At 44.2% G+C, this 13213-nt stretch overlaps 1 protein-coding gene across 2 annotated transcripts in view; it reads left to right on the top strand.

Annotated features, from left to right (window-relative positions):
- TADA1 (transcriptional adaptor 1) overlaps positions 1-13213 on the top strand; it is a 33261-nt gene that overhangs the window by 7138 nt on the left and 12910 nt on the right. For both annotated transcript variants that reach the window (XM_084851152.1, XM_084851151.1), the window contains exons 2-3: positions 1351-1442; positions 1915-1980. In XM_084851152.1, coding sequence (XP_084707278.1) covers positions 1351-1442; positions 1915-1980 — 158 coding nt within the window. The remainder of the gene's footprint in view (positions 1-1350; positions 1443-1914; positions 1981-13213) is intronic.

Raw genomic sequence — 13213 nt, 5'->3', positions numbered from 1 at the left:
GGGAGGTGGAGTGGAATAGAGTATCATGGAGGGAGGGTATGTCTGACTGTCTGGAACAGTGGACAGGAGCACTTCACACTACATTTTGTTGCGAAACCCTAAAAATACACTGACTGGCAAAGCTACACAAAGACTGTGCTCTGCTTGTAAATTCCCATTTGCCAACCACTTGCAAATTTCATCTTAAGCTGTAGATCCTAGACTTATGAAAAAAGTAAAAACAGCACAGATATTACTCTTGGGCATTATCAAAACATCAGACTTGCTCTGTTTTTAAACTCTCATTTGTTTTAGACACATCATGCACAGAATGTCTTTCACTAACAACTGTGTAACTTAAGAGAACAATCCTGTGGTCCCTGGGCAAGCTTCCCAGGGACCATAGGATGTCTCAGAATACCCCTTCCGAGATCGGAGACAACGCTCTGACCTTGGAAGGGGGAGTCAGAAATCCAGCCCTGACCCAAGCATGGAGATAACTGTGCTGGCTGCCTCTCCAAGGTACGAAAATCGACCTTGGAGAAGGGGAAAAGGGGGCCTTCCAGTGGGTGGGGAGGGGAGGAGGCCGAAGAGGCCAGGATAGATTTATCCTGCGCTTCCTCCAGCATCCTTCCCACCCTCTTCAAAGCACTAAAAGCCCATCTAGCAAAAATATAGGAGATTGGAGGACAGGGAGGCAAAGATCACTTCTGCCGTTCTTCCCATCCTGCTGGCTTCAGCCCAGCAGGGCATAGGAATCTCTGAAGCAATCCTATGGACTGCACCCTAAGTCAGTTGCATACATCTGGGGGTTATGAGAGAGCTTCCAGGTTGTATATGCTCATTTGATACCTAAACATTTTCCATTTTAGAAATGCACAACTAGAAATCTACCAATATAAGCAAGGCTTAATTGCACAAAACACAATTTGTAATTTCCTCAAAATAAACAAAAAGTCACTTGCACAGTAATTTTCCACCAGTTTCTTTGAGTGTTCCAGTTGGCATAAGTGGGGCAGTGCTAGGGTAGGCATTTCAGGTGTGAAATGCTACTTTATTATTTTCTAAAGGGATAATGCTATTAAATAATGCTCCTAAGTGCTATGCTCAGCTCCCAGGCTCACATAGAATATAAAATGGAGCTCAGCAATGCTCCTAGGACTTGAGGACCCCAGATGGTCACAGTCAGCCTAAAATATATAAATTGTCATTGAGGTTCTGCTCAGCCTTGGACTAGATGACTCCTGAGGTTCCTCTGATTATATTCTATGGAACTATGTGAGAGTCTCTCCTAAAGGTTCTAAGAGGAAAAAGATAGCTTTTGAAAAGCAAAGTCCATTATTGATAGTGTGTTATTGATATCTTCCACAGATATTGGGCTAATTTGAAGTTGTGGTTTAAGCAAAAGATTAGCAAAGAAGAGTTTGACCTGGAAGCTCGGAGGCTTCTCACACAAGACAACGGTAAGAAAACAATCTCTGTTGCTCTGCCTCTTTTCCATATTGCTCATTCCTAAATGTCTATGAACTTGGGATAGCTGGCCTTCCACACAGTAAGCAACATTTCAGTTGTGTTTATTTACACAAAAATGATTCTGCTATGGGCAGGTAAGGAGCTATCAGGCACTAAAACTGCACCATGACCAATTGCAACCTTATTTAACTATCCATTTGGTTTGGGAGATTTCATCAGGCATTGCTCATATACTTCCAAATGTATATTTTCAGCAGACATCATCGCTCTTTAGAAGACAAAGCCTGAGAATCCTAGCATACTGACCTATGTGCCCGATATATATTTCTGTTCTTGCCAAATGCCCACAGCCTGCTCAAGGGACATCTTCCATACAGCTTTATGATGCTAAAGCAAACACATGTTTCCTTGTCAGACTGCTTGCAACCAGCTGTACGTGAGCTCTCTCTTTTCTTTTGACAGTCCACTCTCACAATGACTTCCTATTGGCTATTCTCACACGATGCCAAATCTTGGTTTCTGCACCTGGTAAGTCAACTCTAAAAACTCTCATGCATCTGGATTATAGGGGAGAGCTGAAGTGTGATTACCTTAGGGATGATTCTAATGTTAATTAAATGATGTATAAGTATTGGGCCACGTTAAGATCTGCAAACAGATACTTTTCCTTCTCAAAATAGATTTCTTTGAAACCTGAAAGCTGATATGCTTCTCAGCATTCTAGGGGTGTTAAGGTTGCAGTTGATTATAAGTAACATCAGTAGCAAATGTACATTGGGGATTGAGTGGACACAGCGGGATTGAATGGACACAGGGAAGTGGGCAAATGAGAGTTAAAAAAAAAGGACCTGCAAACTGAACTAACCATTTCTCACACTCAGCCATAGCACTTTGGAAATTACCAGTAGAATGGGGCACAGTCTTTAAGCCCTTTTTTTCAAAGGTCTGCAGCGATGAGGACTGATGTACCTCCTTTAGCAAAGCGTTCCATAAATGGAATGGAAACTGGAGAGACATCAGGACTAGAACCCAAGCCTCCAGAGAGTAACAGGCTAACTACCCAGCCACAGGAGCACACAGCAGAGAGACTGACGATGGGACCTTTGCCATCTTCCAGGGCCACACCCCCTTTTTCTCCCTGGCTCATTGATGCACTCCCGGACAACCAGCCATGTAGTCCATTACACAAAAGTCTGTACATGGAGATGTGAAACAACACAGATTTCAAATACAAAATGTCCCAGGTTCGCTCTTTGGGTACCATCTTCCAGGTGTAGCCTGTAGGTCTGCCCAAACAATGCAAGAAGACATATCCAGGTTGCAGAATGGGACCAACAGCTAAAATACTTTGGTTTCCCGGGGACTCAAGGGGGCTTTGGTTAATCCTCAGTATCCAGAGTAACAAAAGGGTAGGGATGAAGTTGTGAATAACTTCCTACTGTAGTTCTCAAAAGCTTGGAGGGTGCCTACTGTGGAATAGCAAACAGATAAGGAGGCACAAATACTGACACTTTGACTTTCACACCCCAAAGAATGACCATGAAGAATACGCAGGATGTTCCCAAATATCAAGTATATGCATTTTTCTCATGGCAAAAAAGAGTTCTTCAAGATTCTCTGGAAACATTAAAAATCAGTAACAAGAGAAAGGGCTGGGTGAGACAACGTAGTTCTGTAAACCACAGAACTACAAATATTTTAACTGTTTTTATGTATTTTATTGCTGTAAGCTGCCTTGAGAGGGCATCTGATGTGAAAGGCGGCTAAGGAATTTTTTAAATATATAAAAATAAATAAAAGTTTGTTAATTTTACATGCTGTATAAATATCTGAAAAGCTTTTTTCCCCAATAGTCGAAAGTAGTTGAACTGAAATATTGATTAGAGAGAAAAAATCAAAGTGTATTTAGGGCGCAGTCCTATGGCCGCTAGTCAGCGGCTAGAAGGCCATAGGACTGGTCGGTTCCCGGGAAGCAACCTTGGAGCCCGCGCTCCAAGGTTGGTTCTTGGAGAACCGACCTCCACCCCCTCCCGCACCACCTCGTAGGCAGCGCAGATTGGCTCCGCAGTCATAAGAGCAGCGTGGAGCTGGGGAAACAGGGCTTTCCCGGGGGCGGGCCTGGGAAGGGAGGTCAGAAGTGCTGATATGACACTTCCTATGTGTCTCCTGGCCTCCCCATCCCGCACTCCAAGGTCCCGCAGCTAGACAGCCAAAATCAGCTGTCTAGCTGCGAAAGCCGGGCGGTGAGAGCAGGGAGGAGATCCACTCCTCACCACCCCTCCTGCCCTGCAGTGTATACGCAGTTGCTCCCAGGGTCAGAGGCAACCGTCAATCCCCATATAATTTCTCCCTTAGTGTGTTTTAAATTATATATTCAAACATATTCAAAGTTTTACATGGAAATTATTTTTATTAGAATACATGTAAATATCGTAAAATATCACTGTTCATTATTATATTAGATTTTAGGGCATGGGGAAGGAAGCAGTAAAACTGTTAACATACTAATTTTAGCCTGAAGAGATGTGTGGATAAATATATTTGCTTCCTAGGGATTGAGAAAAGTTAACTAAAAGTAGAAAACTTTCCACACTGTAGCTGTGGAAAATTTTCCACCCCACATCCCTGCCTTGCCCCAGTGGAGGTGAGGCTCCTAGTGTATTTTTATATAATAAAGGTATTGCCCAACTATGGATTTTCTCATGGACCAACACAGCTACCTTTTACTTTTTATGAGATAAGAGTATTATCAGCCTGCCATTCCTTCTTTATTGTTAGCCTTGGTGGCTCAGTGTTTGGGCAAAGTGATATCATTATTCCAAATGCCCTTTCAACAGAAGTTCCCACTTGTGCATTGTAAGCAGCAGTTTTCACACTGGTTTCTCACACTACCTTGTGGAGACAAGAAGCACTGCTTGTTTTGAGGAAACTAGCTATTAACCAGGAAGACAGCACTGTTGAGGGATTGACTTTTCTCCTGTTCATTTTACAAATTTGCCTGCTTCAGTCCAAGGTGATATTAATTTTCTGTTTTTGTTTTGGGGCGGGGATAATCAAAGCATGGCTATAATGTCAATATCCATGACACACAACCTGTTCTCTAGCCAAAAGAGCTGTATGTTTATGCTACAAGTACGTATTATACATGTAAACTTTCAGGAACGGAAAGTTGGGGTTATTTTTAGAAGTTTCCCCAGATCAAAGGGCAGATTGGACCTCCTTACCCATGAGATCAGAGGGACCAGCACATAGATCCGTGGACTTGACACCACCCCCTTATGTAAGCTGAAGCAGACTGGATCCCTTCCCCTCATTTCTGTCTTCCTGTTAGTGAGCAACGCCCCAGCATTGCCTGCATAATTCCACTCACCTCATTAAAGCAGCTTGAGCTTTGTGAGAAGAAAAAGAGGCTTTTGTCTCTTGGATGTGCAGAGCTCCTGCCCACTATAGCTCATTGTCTACCCCAGTAGTAATGGGGATGATGATCTGAAGGTGGGGTGGGGCTTTAAATCAGTCCCTTTGTCATGATCAGATCACCTCCTCTTGAGGTTTAGACTGACAGCAGTTTTTCCCCTCTGCAAGGATGGGGGACCTATTAAGATGGTCCGCCTGAGAGACTAATGGATCGGTAGACAGTTTATAGACCGTTTCCAGAGGGTTCTGGGGGGGGGGGGTGTTCTGGCTGACATGGCTGGCGCACCTGTCAGAACCCTGGTAGAACTGTGGAATGCAGAAATGACCTGGGCGGCCTCTCTGCAGTGGAGCTGATGCGGCTCTGTGGTATATCCCGGATCTGAGAGCGATGGAACAGAATAGCGGACAGCTGGAGTGCAGATGGAGAAAAACAGGATGTAGAGCAGGAGGAGTGTGGAGGTGAAGCTGCGCCTCCCACTCTGCATAGGGTGCCTGCAAGCCTCCGAGTTTGGAGGCATACAGGCATCGCCATGGGATTGTACCCTAAGGCTGCCTTTTCCCCACAAGAGCCTGCGTTGTTGCTTGTTTATTTATTTATTTGATTTATACCCCGCCTTTTAACCAGAAAAATGGCACTCAAGGCCATTTATTGTTATGATGATGATGAATTTGTGCCCCGCTTTTCTCTTCCAAAAAGAAGTATATCTGAGGTGAAAATACCATGTCTGTCATCATGATGAGAGAAAGGCGTAGTGAGCCTTGGGCTCGTGTGCTTCCCCCACACCCTGGTGTGGCCACGAGGTTTAACCACAATTTAGCATGTTATCCAAACTCTAAACTGTGACTAAGCTTACCTTAATTTGAGAACTCTTGGTCAGTCATATCAAGGTAATGTAGCAGATGCACCTCAAAATATCAAGCATTGTGCTGGGATAATCTTTTTCTTCCAGTCATCTCCTGACTTTGTGTGGGCATATTCCAAAATTGCTGGGTGTAATGTGAGGAAGAATAGATGGCATGGAAGAGTTGCATTGATGAAGACATTCCTGTACTTTTGGACTATAGAATTAAGCGCCATTTTCTGGCCTTACAATCTTGATACCTTACTTACATTCCTTACTACCACTGCTGCTTATTTACACAGCATCTTTAGTTTGCAAATTGATCCACAGCCTTTTTCATGTTTGCCGTTACAACAATCCTGGTGAGTCCTCCTTCTTTGACTTTAATAGATAAGGAACTTAGAGCACAATCCTATGCATGTTTAGACAGAAAAGAGTCCTACAACTCCCAGCATGCCCCCACCAGCTATGCTGGCTGAGGAATGCTGGGAGTTATAGGACCTTTTTCTGTCTAAACATGCATAGGATTGTGCCTTTAGGGTAGTATCCAATGCTAGTCCTATGTAAAGTAGACCCATTGAAATGAATGGGACTTAGGTTAGTTGTACCTAGCTTACATCTCATTCATTTCAGGTTAGTTGTACCTAACTTACATCTCATTCATTTCAGTGGGTCTACTCTACATAGGAATAAGATTGGATACTACCCATAGTCTGAGTCCCAAGTCCTGCTCGCTTTCTGCTGGAGTACACTGACTCAGTAGCAACCTGATACTAACCAGTTTCCCTTTAGGTAGGGAATATGAAAATTAGTTCTATTGATTTATCTGCTAGCATTCCTATTTAATGGAGCTGGTTCCCTCAGAAGAATTACATCTACAAGTTCACAAGGAGGCGTGTTCATCTAGAAAAAGGTCTCTGTGGCACAAGTGAATACTCCCTGTTTGTGATGGCTTGTAGCCTACTTGCACATTTATTTACACAAATTGTCATATTTTGCAAAAATATGGTAGGAATTGGCCCATTGGTCATGAATTTTCTGTCTTACAGCTGATTTTTTTCCAGTGAACTGTGGCTTCAATCCATTTATTCTACAGTGAGATTTCTTTGAAGCAATTGGCTTAAAAATGCTGGATCTAAATGGCCATGTTACTTGGAAGTCCAAATGTTCAAAATATTAGTCTGTCAAAATGAACTTTGGGTGAAATGAGCTGTGATGGGAGCAGCTGTATTTTTGCCAATGTATCTGCTCTATTTACATCTAAACAGAGGTCTGGTTTGATCAAAAATGGTGAGGTGGTAAGGGCAGTTGAACACTCTTCCTGTGTTCCATTTCTCCAGTCACTGTTCTCCCTACGCAACTTCACTATTAGAAATGAGCTAAGCTGGACAGAAAAGTGTCTGGGGTGAAGGTATGGAGGTAAGGAAAGGGAGGGTTCATTTCCCATCCTTGTGTGCCAGTTTGCATAAAACCCAGCATGATATATGGATGGAGCAGACACATGAACAACACCCTCATCACATCCAGTTTGGCCCATCTGTCTGTTCCTTATGCCATGAACACCTCTATGCTGTCACCTCTTCCTTTCTCCTCCAAACTTGAAATCAAAATCTACTTGTTCTTTGAACTTTGGGTCAACCCCTCAGTCCTTGTCCCCATTGCATTTGCACACCACATTCCCTTGTTATCCTTGCCTCTCCCATTCATCCCCCCTGTTCGCTGATTTGTGTTAGCCTTGCCTTTCTCCCTGTTTTCTCACCCCAGCCCTTGGGTCTAAAAATATAGACGTAAGCAACTTTGGACAGAGTTCTGTGTTTTGACTATGCTACTTTGTAAAGCGCAATGTATAATGTTGGTACTACAATAACTTATTATTATTATTATTAATAATAATAATATTATAAGCATTCTACAGCATAAAATTTGAAGACATAATACTTATGTGGCTCTTGCAACTCACCTGCATGTAACTGAGTCTTTCAGTAACGTTGTCATTGTGTTTTCAAATTTATCTCTGCAACCATGGAGGCAAGAAACGTATTTAACAAAACAGAACATAAATACTTCTGGAGCCTCCAAGGTATCCAGCTGTCTTTTGGCAGTCTTATGCTGTCCTTTCTGATAGTGTGCTCATGTGTGGATGGTTGTCTTTGCCAAGTCTCAAAAATCTCATGATAGAGAAAGCTACTCTGCTTCTTGTTGACTCTCTCACTCACTAACCAAAATAACAGATAGGGACAACTTCAGTAGTTGAAATCTTTTCTAGGCACTGGCTCCCTCTTTCCTCAACCCTGCAAAGAGAAGGGTGCCACTTCTTTGTATTGCTCCCCCCCCAAATATTTTTTGCTCTCTGATTCTGAGTTAATCTCATGTTGTATTATTCTGCCACAGTTTGTCACGGCATGGGAGAGAAGTGGTGGGAGGGCTATGTAATCTGTGCGCTAAACACTTAACAGTTAAGGAAATGGGCAAGAATAAATTCAAACTCCAGAATGTATCTCTCTACTCTGCAGACCTTGGATAAGCAAACAAGGTGTGACTAAGTGCAAACAGCCAGGTAGGCAGAGGTGCTTGCATAAATCTGCAAAAGGTTAGCAGGAAACAGACAAGAAATTGTGACACAGCACAAGGACAGAATAGAAACAAATTGAAAAGTATAGTTCAACAACTATGGGGATTGTTTTACGTTTGTGAGGACTAAAATGCGGGGCTATTTACTTCCAGGTAAGCATTTATAGGGTCGAGTTGCAAGCCTGCTGCAAGAGAATTGGTCTTTACCTTTTGTCTACAATCCTGAATCCTAGCGATCCAGATCTGCTTTTTCATATATGAACATAAGTAGGGTACACTTTATTTCACTTTACCAAAACCACCGACAGCCCAACATTATGGGTAAAGGGAGCGGTGAGCCGCTACCTCCAAGTCTCTCCAGACCTCACACCATTACCACCACGCAGCTCAAGCAAAAATAAGTGTATAACTGGGCTTGCTTCCTCTTCTTCTCCCAGCGCATTCTCAATGTCCTTTATTGTTAAGTCCTCCATTGCTTGTTGGGGGCTACTGATAGGGCATCTCTACACCAGCCTAAAATCCTGCATTTAAAATGGGGCTTTCTGCTTCTGTTTTAAATGCAGGATCACAACGACTCCCTTTTCACCTGCTTCCTTTCCCCGCACCCCCTTCCCCTCCTTCTCCCCGTATCTGAGTCTTCCATTATCTTTCATTGATCTCGCTCCTCTTCTTGCCGCTTTTCCTCTTTTCACAGAGGGAACTCAAGCAGAACACAACGGGGTAATTTGATAGCTCATTATCTGCGATCTATTTAAAAACAGAACAAAGGGCATTTAGTGCAGGAGACCCCTGGAGGGACATGGCCTCACTGTGAAGGAGCAATCTCAATCGCAAGATAAAAACTCTGTGTAAAGAAAGCCATAGTATGTGGTACCTGCACACTCCCAGAATGTTTCTCCAGCAGAGCATTTCAGAAGGGGCAGGGAAGGCAGAGCATATGTCAGGAACGCTTTCCCTGCCTCCCATAAATGGATACATTTGGGTGTCCTGTGCCTGTGCAGGAGCCAGATTTTTCCTTTGTGAGCTGGGCATCCAAGCCTATTCTGGCTAACTGTGAACAACCAAAATCCCTCATTGCTCCAGTGTCTGCCCTGTATTGCAGAGGACTAGCGCAGCATCAGAAAGCAGCATCCCTAGCAGCAGGGAGGGGGGAATTAGGTCGATCGGTCAGTGGAAGATGGGGAGGAAAGCCATGTATGAATGGGGTATGTGTGTGTGTTCTGTGTAGGTGGTGTGTGTGTGTCTGTGAATGGGGTGTGTGTGTTTCTGTGAATGGAGTGTGTGTGTATATCTTCTGTGGGGGAATGGGGTTTGTGTGAGTTCTATGGGGGGCGGTGGCTAGGCACCTGTGTCTGTTGGGTGTGTGTCCTGCATGTGGGGTGTTGGCTGAGTGGCTGTGTATCTGTTTGAATGGAATTTGTGCGTGTGTGTTTCTTCTGTGTGTGTCTTCTCTGTGTGGGGTGGCTGGGTGTGCACATGTGTTTGCAGGGTGTGTATTTCTAGTGTGTGTTTGTCCACATCTGTGTATCACTGGGGTGAGTGTGTGTAATTGGGATGCATGAATCTCTGCCTGGAGTGAATGGATTTCCCCACCAGCATTGTTTTGCACTTATTTATTTATTTGCTGCCTTTTTATCCTGCTTTTCAGATGATTATTGTCTCCCAAAGCAGCTCACATCAATAAAAAAAGAGCCGGGCCCCGCCATCAGGCTTAAAAACTAAAATGGCAAAACACACAAGTCACTCCATGAGCTTAAAATCACTTGATTTAGTAGACATGCATCAGCTGGATTTTTGTACTATGCTGCTTCTCACTGTTCTGAATAGATATGTAGCGTTATGGTATGGGGGTGCTTTGTGGTAGGCATGCGAAGGGGTGGATTTTGGGTGCTCTCAGAACTTGCTGCTGGGACCCAAATATTATCTTTTGTGTGGCTTTGACAGCTTTGCACTCTCATTGTCCCTTTTGCAATGGGTTGCAATGGATGAGGATGACGATGATTTTGTGTGGCTTTCTGGATCCCCCTCTCCCACTTCTGATTCTCTGTGCAATGGGAGTTGTTGTTGGAACAAGGAGCACTGTTGTGTGGATTGTGCCCCTTCCCCTGCTTTGCACTTATGATCTCAATCTTCGTGTGTGTCAGAGTCCTCTTTCTGTGCTGTGGGCTGTTGGGGATTCAAAGGACTGCTCTACCCTTTGGCTCTCGTGACCCTGCCGTCTGCTCCACCACCCTCAGTTAGCGCCAGCTGCCACCGACCAAAACAAACCTCAGGTTGGCAACACACAGTTCTTATGTGTAATACCACATGTTGCCAAATCAGCAATCTGGAGAGTTATTTTATCTTTAATTTGGTCGAAAAAGTGGGGTGGGAAGGAGTACTTGGGCAACTGGTGAACAGCAGTAAGGAGCGATCCCTTAATGCCTTATCAGAACATTGAAAAGTGGTGTTAAATTAAACTGGATCAGTGTCATGCATACAGTCAGGGCCAGAAATATTGGAACAAGGATAACGGTTTTGGCAGTTGGCCTCTGTACACCACCACATTGAAGCTGAAAGGAAACACACCCAGATGGAATGAAGTCAGGACTTTCAGCTGTAATTCAAGGGGTTTGACAAAAGTGGGGCACTACCCATTCAGGAAGTACAGCCAATGGCATACACACACCCCCATCATTGGTGGCTCGTAAGTAATGGAATGAATGGCTGACAAGCAGCTGCATGGCCAGGTGTGACCTGTTTCCTGGGTACCCCATGACCAATCAAGCAGATAAAAGGCCTGGAGGTGGTTCTGAGTGTTACTGGTTGCTTCTCTGTGCCCACCAGTAAGAAGCTGGGGTGCTCTTCCCCTTCAGTTGCTGCTCAGCAGTGACCCAGTGCTATCTCCTGCCTCACTGGCTGTGTTGGCCAATTTAACAGTAAAAAATATTCTCTAGATTGCTGATCTGGCAATCCTTTTGGTTCCCCAAGCATATTGTGGTCTCGGGTCCCATTCCCACCCTGGTGCTGCTACTCTTGGGGTGTGATGGCCTACTGATGCCAGACAAGAACCTTGGCTTGGATGACAACCTAGGTGATGCATTACAGTGGGCTAAGAGGCCTGACCAGAGTAACTAGCTTCAAGCCACAGGCTTGGCTGCCCATGTCTTGCTTGCCTCAAGAACAGAAAACCTTACCTTGGACTTAGCAGAGCTGGTATCTTGGACTTAGCAGAGCTGGTGTACAGTAAAGCATATGCCTGCCCAAGAACTGAGATCTGTTGGAGGGGCCCTCCTCTGCATCCCACCAGTGCGAGACATACACTATGGTGGGACGTGGGCGAGGGCCTTCTCTGCTGTGGCACCCCAGTTGTGGAATGCCCTCCCCTTGGAGGCCCGATTGGCACAGACATTGGTCTCATTTCAGTGCCAAGGAAAAACATGGCTTTTTACCAAAGTCGTTGAGAGCTAAATGCATTTCCTAAAGTAACACACTGTTTTAACTGTTTTATTGTTTTAGATTTAATTGGTATTCACTTTTTAATGGTTTAATATGTTTTTAGGTGTTTAATTATTTATTGTTTTATACTGCTTAAATTGATTTTATCTGTACACCGCCCTGAGATCTTAATGATATAGGGTGGTATGCAAATGTTTTAAATAAATAAATAAAAGCAACTTTGTATACGTGAGAAGCAGCCAGGATAGGGGAGGGGAGCACTCATAAGCACATTGACTTGACACTATGTCCTGTTGTTTCCAAGTCAGTGTGCGTGGGATTGCAGCCTTAGAACTTTTTTTTAATCTTATTTTTCAAAAATCTTATCAGCCACAACTCTAATCCTGAATGCTTAAGGAGACGTGATCCTGGCCCCATCCAGTGTAACACGTTTGTCTACAGACACAATGGAACATTCTCCGGAGGTTCTTCAGATAGCAAAGAAGGATTAGAATAGCAATCAGGCCTTTTATGAAACTGCTTACAATCCTCATTGGAGGTTGTAAGAGAAGCTGTCTATTTCCTCTTGTTTCTTTGACTCAAGTGAGAGAGTGCCAAAATAATTTCAACCTACCTTGGATAGAGGGAAATACAGAAACGGTTATATGAGTTAAGAGGTTCGAAAATGCTCTTGCTTTGTCCCCTGCAGAAAATTGGAGATTTAGCATCTCTCTCTACCACTATCACTGCCTATTTATCACGCAGGGATCACTGAGACCCACGTTCACTTTCTTAGTATTGCTTTTCCATGTCCGTAGCACGTTTCCCATATTTAGTGGTGGCGTTGTGGTAGGAAATCCCCGTAGTTGTCAGCTGGTTCTCCTCACCCCTGCTTTCTGTCAGCCGCGCTCCTTCAGATTAACCCTGCTCTGTTCCCTACATTGTCAAACGTTGTGATAAACTTCAAAACATCACCAAGAAACAAGCACCCTTTGCAGTAATGAGATGGGCTACATCAGTCATGGCCAACATTTAGCGCAAACGTGCCACAAGCAAAGCTGAAAAATATGAGGTTCACTCCTCTAGGATACCCACACGCACACAATACCACACACATGTGCCTTGTTGTGTGTTTCCCTCTGGCCTAGTGAGCTGGGAGCATGCAAGAGGCAGCACAGTGTAGGAAAGGCTGGCATGGTTGTGAGCCTGACTCTGCCATAGCTAGGCCCTTCCGGTGCCATCCAGATGTGCTGCAGATTCTGGCTGCCTGTCCCCGTTGTGGCATCGGTGCCACAGGTTAGCCACCCGTGGACAACAGTATGGAGTTCCTTCATGTCATGTGCCAGCAGTGGCACGAAGAACTGTACTGTGGACAGTCCAAAGGAGGACGGGGAAGGTGGTACCTGTGGCTATGCCAGTGTCTCTTGGTAGGAGCACTCCAAACTTTTAAGCTGGATGGTTTCAGTTTGCTTTTATTTATACTTTTATTTTATAATGAAATGGCTGATATCTATTAT

Source organism: Heloderma suspectum, chromosome 4 (assembly GCF_057233095.1).
Source record: "Heloderma suspectum isolate Gila_16-S chromosome 4, 16-S_ref, whole genome shotgun sequence".
NCBI classification, from domain to species: Eukaryota; Metazoa; Chordata; class Lepidosauria; order Squamata; family Helodermatidae; genus Heloderma; species Heloderma suspectum.
Note: the sequence above shows the minus strand (reverse complement) of the source record. Positions and strands in the feature narration are given on the sequence as shown.